A 13,789-nucleotide genomic window follows, 5' to 3' on the forward strand; every position below is an offset into this window, starting at 1 on the left:
CCTTTTAGCGCACAGTGTAAAAGAGGACAGAAAGAAAAACTCTGCCAGCAGCTTACAAATATATGACAAAATTTGTTTGATATAGCACTGGCTTAGTGCAAAGCACTGTTTTGAGCAGTTTACAGCCACCTACTGTAGCAGTGAATGACCCATCTACCCAACAGGAAATGTCTCAAATAAGCAAGCAATAGATGGTGGTGAAGGGCAAGCCTTACATGTACGTAAAGCCAGCTGTTCTTTCTGTAAGCAGAGGATACGGTACATAGCTTTTCTTCATCCTTGCTGGGGATTTCAGATCTCCATTAGCTGAGTTCTGGTCCTACTCTCTGAACAGAATACTGGCGTTAGCGCTGGGTGAATTAAGGCTTCTCGCACTTGTATGGTTTTTTAAAAGCTTTTCCCCCTCCCTCCCCTGGGGGTTCTGGCCCTTACTTTCTTTCCCTGGGCATAATTCCTTCCATATATCAGAGACATTGGTGCTGTTCTCTCCACCTTTCAGACTCCTGTGCTAACTCACACAGCCATTTGAAAAGGGGATGGTTGCTTTGTTGCTTTGTTACATGCCCTCAAACCGCGGCAACCTTATGAATGAACGATCTCCAAATGGTCGTGTCCTCCACAGCCCTGCTTGCAGACTCAAACCTGTGGCTTCCTTTAGGGAGTCGGTCCATCTCGTACTGGATCTTCCTCTTTTCCTGCTGCTTTCAGCTTTTCCCAGCATGATGGCGTTTTCCGGAGAATCCCGCCTTCTCGGGAGGTGCCCAAAGCAGGACCGCATCTGTTTCAGCCTTTCTGCCTCCAGAGAGATTTCAGGCCAGACTTTATCTGAGACCCACTTGTCCGTCTTTCTGGCAGTCCAGGCTATCTTCAAAGCTCTCTTACAGTACTGTATTTCAAACAAATCATTTTTTCCCTGTCCCTTTTCTTAACTTTCCAGAGTTCATACCCATACATGGTGATTGGGAGAACAAGTCTGTGGCTGATTTTGGCCTGGGGTTCCAGTGACACATCCTCACATTTGTTGACTTTCTCTAGTTCCTTCCTTGCTGCCCTTCCAAATCTCAGTCATCTTCTCATTTCTTGGCTGCAGTCTGGAGGATTTCTTTTCCCGGAAAACCATAGGATGCAACGATCCAGATTTTGAAAATGGCTTCACACACCACGGTTCTGTGATTCTGCCGCTGGTCTCAGAGATCAGTAAACCCTCTTGAGAAGGAGAACTCGTCTCAAGCAAGGGGGAGGGTTTTGCTTTGTCTGCTAAGCTCTCTTTCCGAGCACAGCATCCAAACATCCATGAAATAAACCCAAATCGCCGGCCTGCTTCATGCCACACCGCCTTCCGTGGGGCGTCCCTGTCAAAGCCGTGTGGGATCTTCGCTCACCTTGGGCCGCTCTCTCCTCCTCTCCTCCCTTTTTGCAGGAAGCAACAAAGATCCACCACAATGAGCTTCATTGAACATGAAATTGAGCAGCCCTGGTCAGCTTCCAAATAAATCCATTCACCTCACAGGAAGGAGTCGTGGCTGGGTTCGGACATCTCGCCCACCTTGAGCCGTCTTGGTCCGCGGTTCTGAAGTAGTCAATAATCATTAACAGACTTAAGAGACCACTTCAGGGAATTTGAAATTTTGATCTTCTCTGAAGCGTTATGACAGCCTGCGATGTGGGACAAGTCACTCCTATGGGAAGAGCGGAAACTTAAAGGGAGCTCTGTGTTTCCCCAGGCAAGGTCAGGATTCGCACTGGGGACTCTGGATTTGCAATTCACAACATTGGGTGAGCTCCTTTAAACTGCCACCCACTTGCTAGCCAAGTTGGCCTCTGCCCTTGTGCTTCCTAAGTGTTGCCCCCCCTTCTTTCTTTTTCCTGGGAGAGCTGTTACGTTCTCCGCCAGATACTTGGGCAGGACAGGCAACGACTCTCAAAAGCCACAGCAAAATAGCAACGCTGAGCATTTATATATAGCATTTCTGAGTTTTCAAGACCAGGGCTTGGGAAAGGCTACTTTGGATATTACGAATCCCAGAATCCCCTAAACAGTGTGGCTGGCTGAGGCATGTTGGGAGTTGTAGTCCAAAAACAGTTTGACACAAAACAAGAACAGAAGGATTCTGTGGCTTTCCAGTCTGTGTTCGTCTGAGTCTGAAGGTCCCCTTACTTAGATGGTGTGCAATATTGAGGCCATAGATTTATGTACACAACATACAAGATTACATTGCACGCAACTGAGGGCATTTCATGTTCAGGATTTGAAGGCAGACTTTTGCTCCTGGGAAAGGAGACCAGCAAACAAAGCTGTGCTGATGACCCGTGGGAAAGCAAGCCAGACAATCTGCAAGAAGGAAGAAAAGTTTACGCTGTGACAGTTGTGTGCTTTCTGCCTTTAAGAGATGCTGTCTTCTAATGACTGGTTAACTGTAGCAAGGACTTGAGGCCATTCGGCCCATCCGCTGTGGCAGGCCAGTGCCCTAATTCTCATATTGCAATTTGGAAACGGAGGCTGAGAGAATAAAACTAAATTCTTGTATATAACATGAATTCATTGGAGATGTGGCATTCCGACCGATCGGATTAATCGTGCTATCTTTTAGATGCAGGAACCAGAGCATGGAAATGTTCCATTCTGGACAACAACTCCCAGAATCCCTGACCCTATTGTCTGGGGATTCTGGCAGTGATAGTCCAAAAATAAATAATCATCATAATGGTTCCAGTTTCTGGCTGAAGTCCCCTTCGGACAGCCGTGAGCAACTTCGCCTGTGCTCATGGTTACTCACAGCTCATCCTTCTCAGATTATCGGGAAATGAATTCCTTTTATCTCAGTCCCAGTGGGAGGGAGAAAAGCCACCTCTAAGAAAAGAGACCAAAAAAGGGGGGGGGGGTTGTCCCTGCCTTCTCTTCCAAGATCACACGACCTTTCCTCTTCGTCTTGTTAATGAGTCGGTTTTTATGAAGAAGCTGGACAGTACTTCTGGCAGAAATCGTTATGTGTTTTAAAACCGTGACCTCACTGCGGGAATGTGGCTTCTTCCGGCTGCGTGTTCCACACTCCTGTCCTTATGCGTTCCTGTTAACACAGTAGCGTGGGTGTCCGTGTCAGGTTTTGTAGACAAAAGCAGCAACAATGGTAAAAAGAGTCTGTTCAGGGAGCGGGCAGTTCGTCTCCTGGCAGTGCCGGAGAGACCCGAGAGTTTAGGAGGGAAGGCGAACGGGCCCAGAAGCTGTTTGAAGGGGGGCTTCGGTCGGACCAGCGCTTCTCCGTATCCACTTAAAGGGTTAATTCTAGGGCTGTGGGGAGAACCCACACACACACACAAACTGCGGGATGCATCCTGGTCTGGCTTTCGGTGACACAGGTCCCACGCAATTCAATGCAGGCCCCAGAACTGGATGGGTTTGCAAATTCGGACCGTGCGTCGACTTTCGTTAGAACACCAAAGTAGCTACCTAGACTGTTTTTCTCTTTGCGACGAGGTCCATGAAAATGGGAGACGTCGCAAGCCCTGAAGAAGGGAGCCAACGAGCCAGTCTTCCTGCTTTGCAATCAGGGGCGCCTTTAAAGTTTGCTCCCGGCAAGCCCCGGGGTGGATGTGAGCACCTGGCCTGCGGCTGCCGTGTTTCGGACGTTCCTCGGCAAAGCCCCGGCTCCCTTTCCTCTCTCCCATTTCCTCATTTCACATGTAATTTCTCCTGGCAGCTTCACCCGGGAACCAAATCTGCCTGTTGTGCTTCCATCCAGACCTCGTAGGATGGGACTCAAGTCCGGCCGGCTTGGTCTGGGGTTGCAGATTTGGCCAAAGCTGCGACACAGACCTAGTGCCTTGTTCTCCATCATGTCAGAAGCACCCCGACGGTGCTTCTGGAGTGGAAGGACTGGCCAACAGGATGCTGTCATTGCCCAGACTCGCAGTGGTTCTTAGCCTTGGGTTACTCAGGTGTTTTTGGACTGCAACTCCCAGAAGCCTTCACCACCAGCTGCGCTGGCTGGGGTTTCTGGGAGTTGCAGTTCAAACACACCTGAGTAACCCAAGGTTAAGAACCACTGGCCCACCCAGAAGATGCCTGAAATGTGTCCATCGTCCTCCCATTTCCTCACGGAAGCTCCTTCCACGTCCCCCGTTGTTCTGATGAGTGACACACCGTCAGCTCCACCGGCCTCAGACATCGAGGCTGAAACCGGAAGCCACCGCCGTCTCCTTCTGGCCTCCCACCCATAATGGTGGGCCATCGGGTTTCGTATCCCACTGGCCCCCAGGAACAGCCAGGCCAAGCCAAAGGAGACACGGCCTGGGCGTCAGCTTGCACGTTGACCAACAGAGCCGTCCTTTCCCATCAGCAGCACTCCAGGGACTGGCATCCAGCAGCAGAACATCATGCGGGAAGCCCCATCCGAGACTCTTTGTGCCAACTCCGTGGGTCAGGCTCCTCCCCGGAAGCCGGCGTCTCTGTTCTAGTTCTTCCATCCTGCCCCACAACCAGGATCCCCCTGGTCGCCTGAGCCGGGCTGTGGGCGCCAAGCCGTAGGCAGAGTTTGGCACCCTTCCTCCATCAGCACCTTCTTTCTCAGCTTTGCTGCCTCCTTCCGGCCCTGGAGCCAAATGAAGGGCTGCTTTATTCTTGACGTGACTCATGGGGCGGTGAGCGGGGCCGTTTGCAGGAACCCCCCTGCCTGGGAGAAGACAGTCCCGTCTATCCTCATTTGTCTGGAAGGAGGGATTTAAATAAACTGGGGCCTCCGAGATCATCAGCCCCTGGATCAGAAGGCCTGTTTCTCTGCCACCCTAGAGTTAACACCCCCCCCCCCGGCTGTGACTGCATGTTATATATCCTGTGTGGTGTCTGAAGAGATTGTGGGTCTGTTGCAGCTTTCCTGGTACCCCCAGTTGCCCTCTCTGTCTTTGGCTCTCTCTCTCTTTCACTGCCTCCTCCTGACCACCTCCATCAAGGTGCTGTCAGCATCCTCCACCCTGTGCCGTGGGGCAGGTGAGAGGTGTTGCAGGGAGACGGTAAGGATAGGTTTAAAAAGTGGGGAGGGGTGGCAGATAGGCAGGAACCCTCATTTGCCATGGATAATTTTATGAAAGAGCCTCTTCTTAGCAGAAATGATGCTCCTTGGAAGCACCCGGTCGAACGTATAGAAGGCAAGCCACTTCAGAGCTGGTGGATGGTGGCAGAGTCTCCTCGAATCCTAGAATGATGGAGTTGGAAAGGGATGTCGAAGGCCATCGAGTCCGACCCCCTGCTCGAGGCAGGAATCCAAAACAAAACCGATCGGGCCAGGCAGATCATGCGGGTTCTCAACCTTTCCTGTCTGATCTAATATCCCACTCCGGCCTTTTGCCAAAGAATCTGGGTCTCCACTTGTCCACAGATCCCTAAAGCAGCTGTTTCCAAATTTGGAACCCCAGATGCTCTTGGACTACGACTCCCAGAACCCCTGACCCTTAGCCGTGCCAGTTAAGACTATCTGGAAATTGTAGTACGAGTTTACCTGGGGAAGGATTTCTGTGACCGTCCCCAGTCTGTTATTCTATATCTGAATGTTTGTAAGAGGCTTCAAGGGTGTCAGGCAACTGCAGTCATCTTACTGGGAGTAAGTGCCAGCAAACAAACAAAAAAGCCATTCTTTTAGGGATTAAAAATTGTAGGAATATTTCCGAGCATCGATTTTAATGTCCTGGTAGGGTGGAAGGATAACAGGCATGGGAAAACGAACGTGAAGAGAAACAGTGGGGTGCCCAGAGTTGCTAAAACCTCTTCAGGGACTGGAACTAAAAGGTCAGGAATGGGTCACCCATGGCGGGTGGATTCGTAGAAGGTGGCTTGCCATCCCTGGGAAGTCGTCTGAAGAAGAGCGAAATCTTAGCAGTTGCTGTGACAACCTGGCATCGCACCCCAATATGAGATGAATGGACTCCCTAAAGAAAGCCACAGCTTGAGTTGACAAGCGCCAAGCAGGACAGCTGAGGACGGGGCGTTTTGGAGAGGGCTCCTTCCTACGGTCGACATAAGTCAGAGGTCACTGGACAGTACAGAAGAAGAAGAAGAAGAAGAAGAAGAAGAACAACAACAACAACAACAGAGGTATAAAAAACATCAGCACCAGGGTTTACTCAGAGAAAGAGAAGGCCAGTGGTCTGGGAGTCAACAGAAATCCTTTGTTGAAACTGGACAACATTCATTGACAACCACAACCTGTGTAAACTGGACATGTCTGTAACCATGCATATCTGAACAAGGAATTAAACCAAATGTAATAGGAACACGTCCAAATGCCAAAGAATAGGATAGCATATTTGTTATTTTTCACAGGAAAATATTTCACGCTATGTTATAGAATCATGAATGTATTCATAAAACACAAAATGCCATTTGTATATGTATGAAAAGAACTGCCGTTTTTTAAAAAAAAGAATAATCTATCTGCATAGAAATTTATTTAAATGTAATTGATTAGGAAGCAGCTGGTTAAAGAAAAGAAAGAAAGAAAGAAATCATCCTTAACCAGGATTGGTTCAAGGACCATAACACTAAACGGTACTGTACATCTTTAACCATCACCTTCCGACAGCTGCAATCCAAAATCCGCTTGCTTCAAAAGTGCCACCAAATGATAATTTGTTTTCTAGAATGGACCGACTCGCCTAATTCTGTGTCCATATTCGTGAGCCTGGCAAAGCAGACCATGAGAAAGAAGCACAGAAGGTCCTTTTGCTCCTTGGACTTTGTGCATCATAGCCTAGTAGCAAGGGGGGGGGGGGAGGAGACAGAAAGGTTTGTGTGAAAAGGTAATCAGAGGGCAGTTTTCCCACAAACGCAAGGAACAAAGTTAACACACAGTGATGTGTCTACTTCTCCCTTCCACCTGTTTTTTCCCCCCAAAGATCAAAAATCTCAGTATCAAACTCCCTTCCTTTTTGTTTTTAATAAACAAAGTGTGCAGTTTTTTATGTTTGGTGTTCAGAACCGAACAAATCTGTGTTCAGGTTTCTGTCCTGCGGTTTTTCACAGTTTTGTCCAGTGTGGAAGCTGTTGTTCTCAGCATCGTGATCCTGGCTGCTCTTTGTCCACCCTGGCTTTGGCATTGCCTACTTGCTTGACGGAGGGAGCGCCCGTCGCTCGTCCCAGCTGCTGCCAACCTAGCCGTTCGAAAGCATGTAAAAATGTGAGTCAATAAATAGGGACCACCTCGGTTGGAAGGTCATGACGTTCCGTGTCTAAGTCGCACTGGCCATGTGACCACGGAAACTGTCTTCAGATAAAACGCTGGCTCTATGGCTTGGAGACGGGGATGAGCACCACACCCTAGAGTCAGACACGACTGGACTAAATGTCAAGGGGAACCTTTTACCTTTACTTGCCCGATACCAAACCCGATCAGCTGCCGTGCCCCATTCAAGCTCCAGAAGCGCCCTTGATGCCACCATGCCCATTGTGGTTTTGTCATATGTGGCCATAATTTGTGAGGCTCAGCAGTAGTCTGAAGGCGATGGCAGAGGCCATGTTGCTGTTGTTGTTAAGGTGCTGTCAAATCCCTCCCAACTCATGGCGACTCTAGGAATGAGAGAGCTCCATACGGTCCCTGTCCCCAACAGCTCTGCTCAGCTCTTGCAAACTCAAGCCTGTGGCTTCCTTGAGGGAGTCAGCCCATCTTGTATTGGGGCTTCCTCTTTTCCTGCTCCTTCCACCTTTCCCAGCCTGATGGTCTTTCCCAGAGAATCTGCCTTCTCAGGAGGTGCCCAAAGGAGGGCAGTCTCAGTTTCATCCTTTTTGCCTCCAGAGATTTTTCAGGCCTGACTTGATTTGGGACCCACAGGTTTGTCTTTCTGGCAGTCCAGGGTATCTGTAAAGCTCTCCTCCAGCACCACATTGCAAACAAAATATTTTTCTCTGTTAGTTTTCTTAACTTTCCAGCTTTCACACCTGTACATGGTGATCAGGAATGCAAGAGTGTTGATGATCTTGGCCTGGTCTCTGGTGAATCATCCTTACACTTGATGATTTTTTCTAGTGCCTTCATTGCTGCCCTTCCGAGTTTCAGACGCCTTCTGATTTCTTGACTTCTGTCTCCGTTTGGACTGATGACTGGACCAAGGTGTATAAAAACTTCCATGATTCGCAAGTTCTTCGTCGTCAACATTAAAAGTTGTGTCGTTATTCTGGAGTCTTGATTCTTCTTAACGTTCAACTGCAAGCCATAGATGAAACAAAACAAAATGCCACAAGGAATAAATAATAACCAGGCAGCCGAAAGATGCCAAATGCTCAGAGATGAACATGCTCATCCTGGAAGCTGTTCTCAAAAAAAGTAAATTTTCTAAGCTCTCAGCTAGATCTACAAAAAGGTGCAGAAAACCTTTCCTATCATCTTCAGAAAACCCTTCCTATCGTCTTCCACCTCCTCCACCAAGACTAATTTTGACCTTCCCTAAAGCTGTCAGTATTAGCTGACACTTCGCTGTCTCTCTGGATTCCAGGAGAGCAAGAACACCCATCTATTTCACTTTGGGACAAGATGGTCCGCATGTATAAGTTTGTTGCAGAGCTTGTAAAAGAATTATTTGGGAACTACAACTCCCAAGAAGATTTTGGGAGCTGTAATCATTTAAAGTTATTTCCCCACATTCTACTGCCTAGCAAAGGACAGCATTTGCCACCCTGTGGCAAATGGGTTAGCCATTCCTTGTGCAACCTTAATCACACCTACGCAATTCCTGTGGATAACTGGAGGTTGTGCCCGCCTGTGCTGTCCGTCTATTGATCCGAACGTTGGGGTCGCCGTGCAGTTTCTCTACACCCACAGAGCGGGTGGTTTTGAGGATGGCCGCCGCATGTTTCGTGAGAGAAACTCCGTCAACAAGATGCTTCCACTCTGACCTCCTGTCGCCCCTCACGGGGCCATCTTGGGAAGAACAGCTTTCCTCAGAAGGCAAGAGTCAAATCAAATTAGATTGTCAAAACCACGCCAGCCGGCACGCCAGCCAGTCACCCAAGGAAGCCGCCGCCTGTCCAGCTCAGCCACCCTGGAAGAGATTTAATTGTGTAGCTCATTAGTGATGGAGACGCTGGGAGATAATTAGCTGCCAAATAGCATTAAGCCATTCCGGGAAGCTGAGATGTTGGCGAACAGGGAAGGCTCGCAGGAAGCTCGAAATCTATTCTGGAAGGATGGGCAGTGGGCAGCTGGGCGCTGTTTGGTGCGTGCGATGCCCACCCCAGCCCGCTGCTTCTCCTAGCTTCTCCGAAGAGCGAATGGCCTGGCCCCTCCTGGGCAGCCTTGCCAGCATAACTGATACACTTAGTAGGCTGGCGCACATGTCCGGATTAGAGTGAATTAGCATCGGAAGCAACGACTGTCTGCGGCTTGCCTTGGGCACCGTAGTTTGGCTGGGCTCTGAAACTTGGGGTCTCGCCACCAAGCCCTTGGCTGAGGGAAGCGTGCAAAACTGGGAGGGTTCCAAGTTTCCAAAAAAGGATGCACATGCTGGCCGGAAAGTCATGTCTGTCTCAGATGGTAGTTCCAGGTGTGCTTTGGCAAGTGTGTGTGTGTGTGTGTGTGGGTCAATGCCTTGGCATTCATGTGTTGCAGCTGGCATCAGGGGGCATCTGAACACAGCAAGAGGGCTGGCCTTTACTTCCTCATGCACATGCTCAACTGACAATGGGAGCTGAGAGCGCATCGAATTTGGACAGCTAGAGTTGCAATTAGCAGCGAGACAGGAAGTAGTCCTGGAAGATCTTGGCGGGCGGATGGGCAGAGGCGCGACTAGAAAACGTAAGGATTGTGCTACTTATTGAAGGAAAGAAGAGGAAGGGAGCCCTCAAAGAGCATCGGGGCAGCGGCCCTGGACCAGCTCAAAGGCTTCATGGAAAAACCACCAAGCAAAGGGCAGAGACGTCCTTCTACTCGTCTCCTCCAGCCTTTTATGTCAGCACCTTTAATCATCATCCTCGTCTTAGAACATCAAGTCCAGCCCTTATCAGGGAGGACTGTGGGGAAATTAACTTCTAACCTCTGGCTCCACAGCCAGAGACCTAAATCACTGAGCTGTCCATCAACATTATCATCATCATCTTAGCACTGCAGAGCTGGAAAGGGACCTTGTGGATCATCAGATCCAGCCCCTGTCATGGAGGCACCAGCGGGGGGATTGAACTCCCAAGACCTCTGCCTCTGCAGCCACAGAGGTCTAAGCCACTGAGCTATCCTGCAGCTCCTACCTGTTAAGAAGAGTAACAGGTAGATTATGTCCTACTAGGACTCCTTATAGACGACTGCCTTGGATAAGCTTTCATTTGTCCCCGATTAGAATACAAGCAGATGTTGTTTCACCATGATCCCCCCCGGCATGGGCCCCGATCCCACTTGTTACATCCTGCATGGCTGATTGGGGTGGCCATGGTCTTGGAGCCACGTTGGCAAACAATTCAGAAACCGAAGCTGGTTGGAAGAGTTAAAGCCCAGCCATGGAGCAGGGCCGGTCAACACCAGCGGAGACGCCCACCTGGTGGTAGCAGCCCTGGATCTCAGTCTGATGCGGGGCCCGGTTCTAAGTGCAAGTCCTTTGCAAAGTCCATGCCCTGTCGGGATCTGCAGATGAAGCCTTGTTGTAGGGATCTGCAGATGAAGCCTTTCCCCCCTCTTGACCAGCAAGGAGAAAGGAAGAGGCGAGCACTCGAGTGTGTGTTTCAGGGCGGGATCCGGATGAACAAAACAGCATGCTGTGTAGCATGCTGTTCAGTGGGAAATCCTCCCTATCCGTTGCCGTGCCCCCCTTTTATTGTTCTCTACTACCTTTGCACCAGTTAACCAGTGACCATTCTAAACACAGGCAGGTAATATCCTGAATACACAAGTATGGTAAACAGAGGGGCCGGTAAACAGAGGCACGTAAATCCTAAATACACAAGCAGGGTAAACATTCCTGAATACAGAGCAGGGTAAACATAGACAGATAACACTTTAAATACACAAGTAAGTTGATACAATTTGCCCAGAGACAGGAAATTATCCTAGATACCAAAGCAGGTTAATGAATCATCCTTACTGGAAGCAACCACACTGTATACGTGATTTGCGCTCTTAGCACAATGTCTGCTACTGCCACAGATATATACATTGTAAAAGCATACAATTTCCCCACAATGCCCTACACAGCCCTCTTATGTCTTGGATCCAGGCCATCTGAAGGGCCACCATGGTCTCGGATCTCTCCGGCCTCGCCCGCCACATTAGCTGAAGAGGCGGGAACGGGGCTTTCTGGCCTCGAACTCTGACACAATTGAGTTCTTTGGGAAGCAGTTAAGTATAATTGAATGCTTAATATCTCTTTCAGTATCTTTGCCAAATGTATTTTACTGATGTAATGAGAATTATTAGGAATTATTATTCTGCTGCTTGCTCCAGAGCTGGGCTCTCTTTAGTCCCGGCTCCCTGCAGTGTTTAATAGGTATAATCGGGGGGAAATGCTTATTTCATACCAGAGGCTGATACCGAGAGCAGGCGTGTGCGGTTAAATAGCACCCAACGAAAAGTCTTTGGTGTATGTAGTTGCTCCTTTGCTGCTGGGCAAAATCAGACCTGTGTTTTATAGTTCACTAATGTGTGCAGATTTTTCTGTCTCCTTGTGCGGGAGTCGGAGATGGACTCAGATGATGCTTCTCAGAAGGCTCATGGACCCAAATGGTTTCCTGACACCTTCTTGGGGAGTTTCCTATTACCTTGGCAGGATTGCTTCCAAATCCTCTCATCCCGCAAAGTAGAACCCAACTGGCCACTTGGTTTACCGAGGAGTGGGACACAGACTTGAGCAATGAAGGCAGAAAATTTGGAGTGAATCTGACCGTACACAGGTTAGGGGCCACGGGAGCCCCCCCCCCCATGGCAGTGGTGGCAGCAAAGAAGTTGTCCCACTCGGCTACCGTTGCACCTGCAAGAGAGTTGTCCAGCGGAGCTCTTTCAAGGGGTCAAGGGCCTACAACATGCTGACCAGCAAGGACAGAGTGCAGACCACACTGTAGGACCCTGTGAAGAATTTGCAAGACGGAATTGCAGGGATCCGCTCTGACTCGAACGCTGTAGTTAATACAGGTCATGCTTGGCCGGTGTTGATGGACGAGTCTCTGTTTCTGCAGCCTGAGGGTGTGGACAAGACCCCTGGAGAGGGGAAGGCGACCGCCCTTGCTTGCCCTTCCTGGCTGATAAAAGTGGCCAGAGGAGGGACTGGGCAAGTGGGTCCCAAGGGGTGGTGAAGCCCTCCTTGAAGGAGGGCAGGATCCCAGCATGCTTCAAGCAGACCGTCGTCAGGCCATGATTGGAAAGAAGCCCTCCTTGGACCCCCACAGTCCTGGATAATCACCAGCCAGTCCCTAATGTCCCATTCTTGGGCAGGGGGCTGGAGCGGGTGGTGGCTTCTCAGCCACTCCAGGGGGTTTCTGGCTGAGACGGATTGTCCAGATCCATTTCAACCCAGGTGCAGGCCTAGTTATGGGACAGAGACCGCTTGGGTCGCCTTGGTGGGCCACCTACACCACGATCGTTAGCTGTCCAGCCTGGGGGATTCTGGGAGTGAGAAGTCCAAAACCATACATTTATTTGAAATGTATGCCCAATTACTTCTCAGTGGTTGAGGACTTCAAGTGTGGTGCTCCACCACTGAGAAGTTTTTAAATATCACTTTAAAACAGATAATATTTAAACAAAAATCTTAAAAAGCAACTTTCTTTTTTAAAAAATCAGCAAGGTGAAAATAGTTTGGCTTTCTTCTCCAACCGCCAGACCTCTTCCCCTCTGGTAAATTGAAAAGGTCACGTTCAAAGCTTCAAAGCACTGCTAAAATACATTTATGCCATTTTTGAAAAATGAAGGTGTTCTCCTTGTCTCTCTTAGGAAAGAGTGTATGTTTACCTCCTGGAGGGTGAAGCTCGGCTGACGTGCAACGACCCACCCCATGAGTTGCCCCAGGAAGGAAAGCTCAGGTAAGTCTCATCCGAGGTGTGGATGGGGTGGAGGGAAGGGCAGAAGTTGGGCAACCATACCATGGCAAGAGTTCGAATCTGTGTCGAAATAGCTGTTGTTTCAGAAATGGTTGACTGAAAAAAAGAGTATCAGATAAGAACATTCTGATTACGTTCTGCCTCTTAAGTCAATTTTTAAAAATCCATTCTGGTGTCATACAAAAGACTTCAATCTATTTTCCGTTGCTGTGGGTTTGTCGGTAGGCATGATTCTTGCTGATTAATGACCCCTTCTTTACAATGATTTTGATTTCTTCCTACGCTTTATGGGAGAGGTCTATTATTAAAACACACATACAGAGAGAGCGAGAGTGCACAATAGCTGCCTAATCCATATTATGAAATTATGGCAATTAGTATAGACCGGGAAGCCTTGGTGGTGGCATAGATACTGGCCAATTGATTTCCTTCACGGCCTGATACTTCAGCCATCATCATACACGGTCTCTTTGAATGCTGAGGAATAAAACATGGGGGTGCAACCTGAACAGGCTCGTATTTCCAAGCTAGCTTCCTTTCACTCCAAAAACTGTATTTCAGCAGAACTGATGGTCGAAAAAGAAACAATACAAAGCAAAAACCCTCCACAAGGTTTTGTGGTTCTGTTTAAAAGGGGGGAAAAAGGATGCAAAGAGGCAGGAAGAATGGCTTGTATCGATTTGAAACCTTCCCAGTCTGGCTGCTGGCCTGGGAGCTTACATATTAACTTGCCGGGCAGGTTAACAAAATAATGTCCAGGAAAGCCCATGGGTTCCTCTGGCCTTTTGGACA

The 13,789-nt window shown here is 49.0% G+C and overlaps 1 protein-coding gene across 2 annotated transcripts in view; it reads left to right on the forward strand.

The window, feature by feature from the left end:
• PDE2A (phosphodiesterase 2A) overlaps window positions 1-13,789 on the forward strand; it is a 350,282-nt gene that overhangs the window by 240,828 nt on the left and 95,665 nt on the right. For both annotated transcript variants that reach the window (XM_072993391.2, XM_078390561.1), the window contains one exon: window positions 12,891-12,979. In XM_072993391.2, coding sequence (XP_072849492.2) covers window positions 12,891-12,979 — 89 coding nt within the window. The remainder of the gene's footprint in view (window positions 1-12,890; window positions 12,980-13,789) is intronic.

This window comes from Pogona vitticeps, chromosome 3 (genome assembly GCF_051106095.1).
Source record: "Pogona vitticeps strain Pit_001003342236 chromosome 3, PviZW2.1, whole genome shotgun sequence".
Classification (NCBI taxonomy): Eukaryota; Metazoa; Chordata; class Lepidosauria; order Squamata; family Agamidae; genus Pogona; species Pogona vitticeps.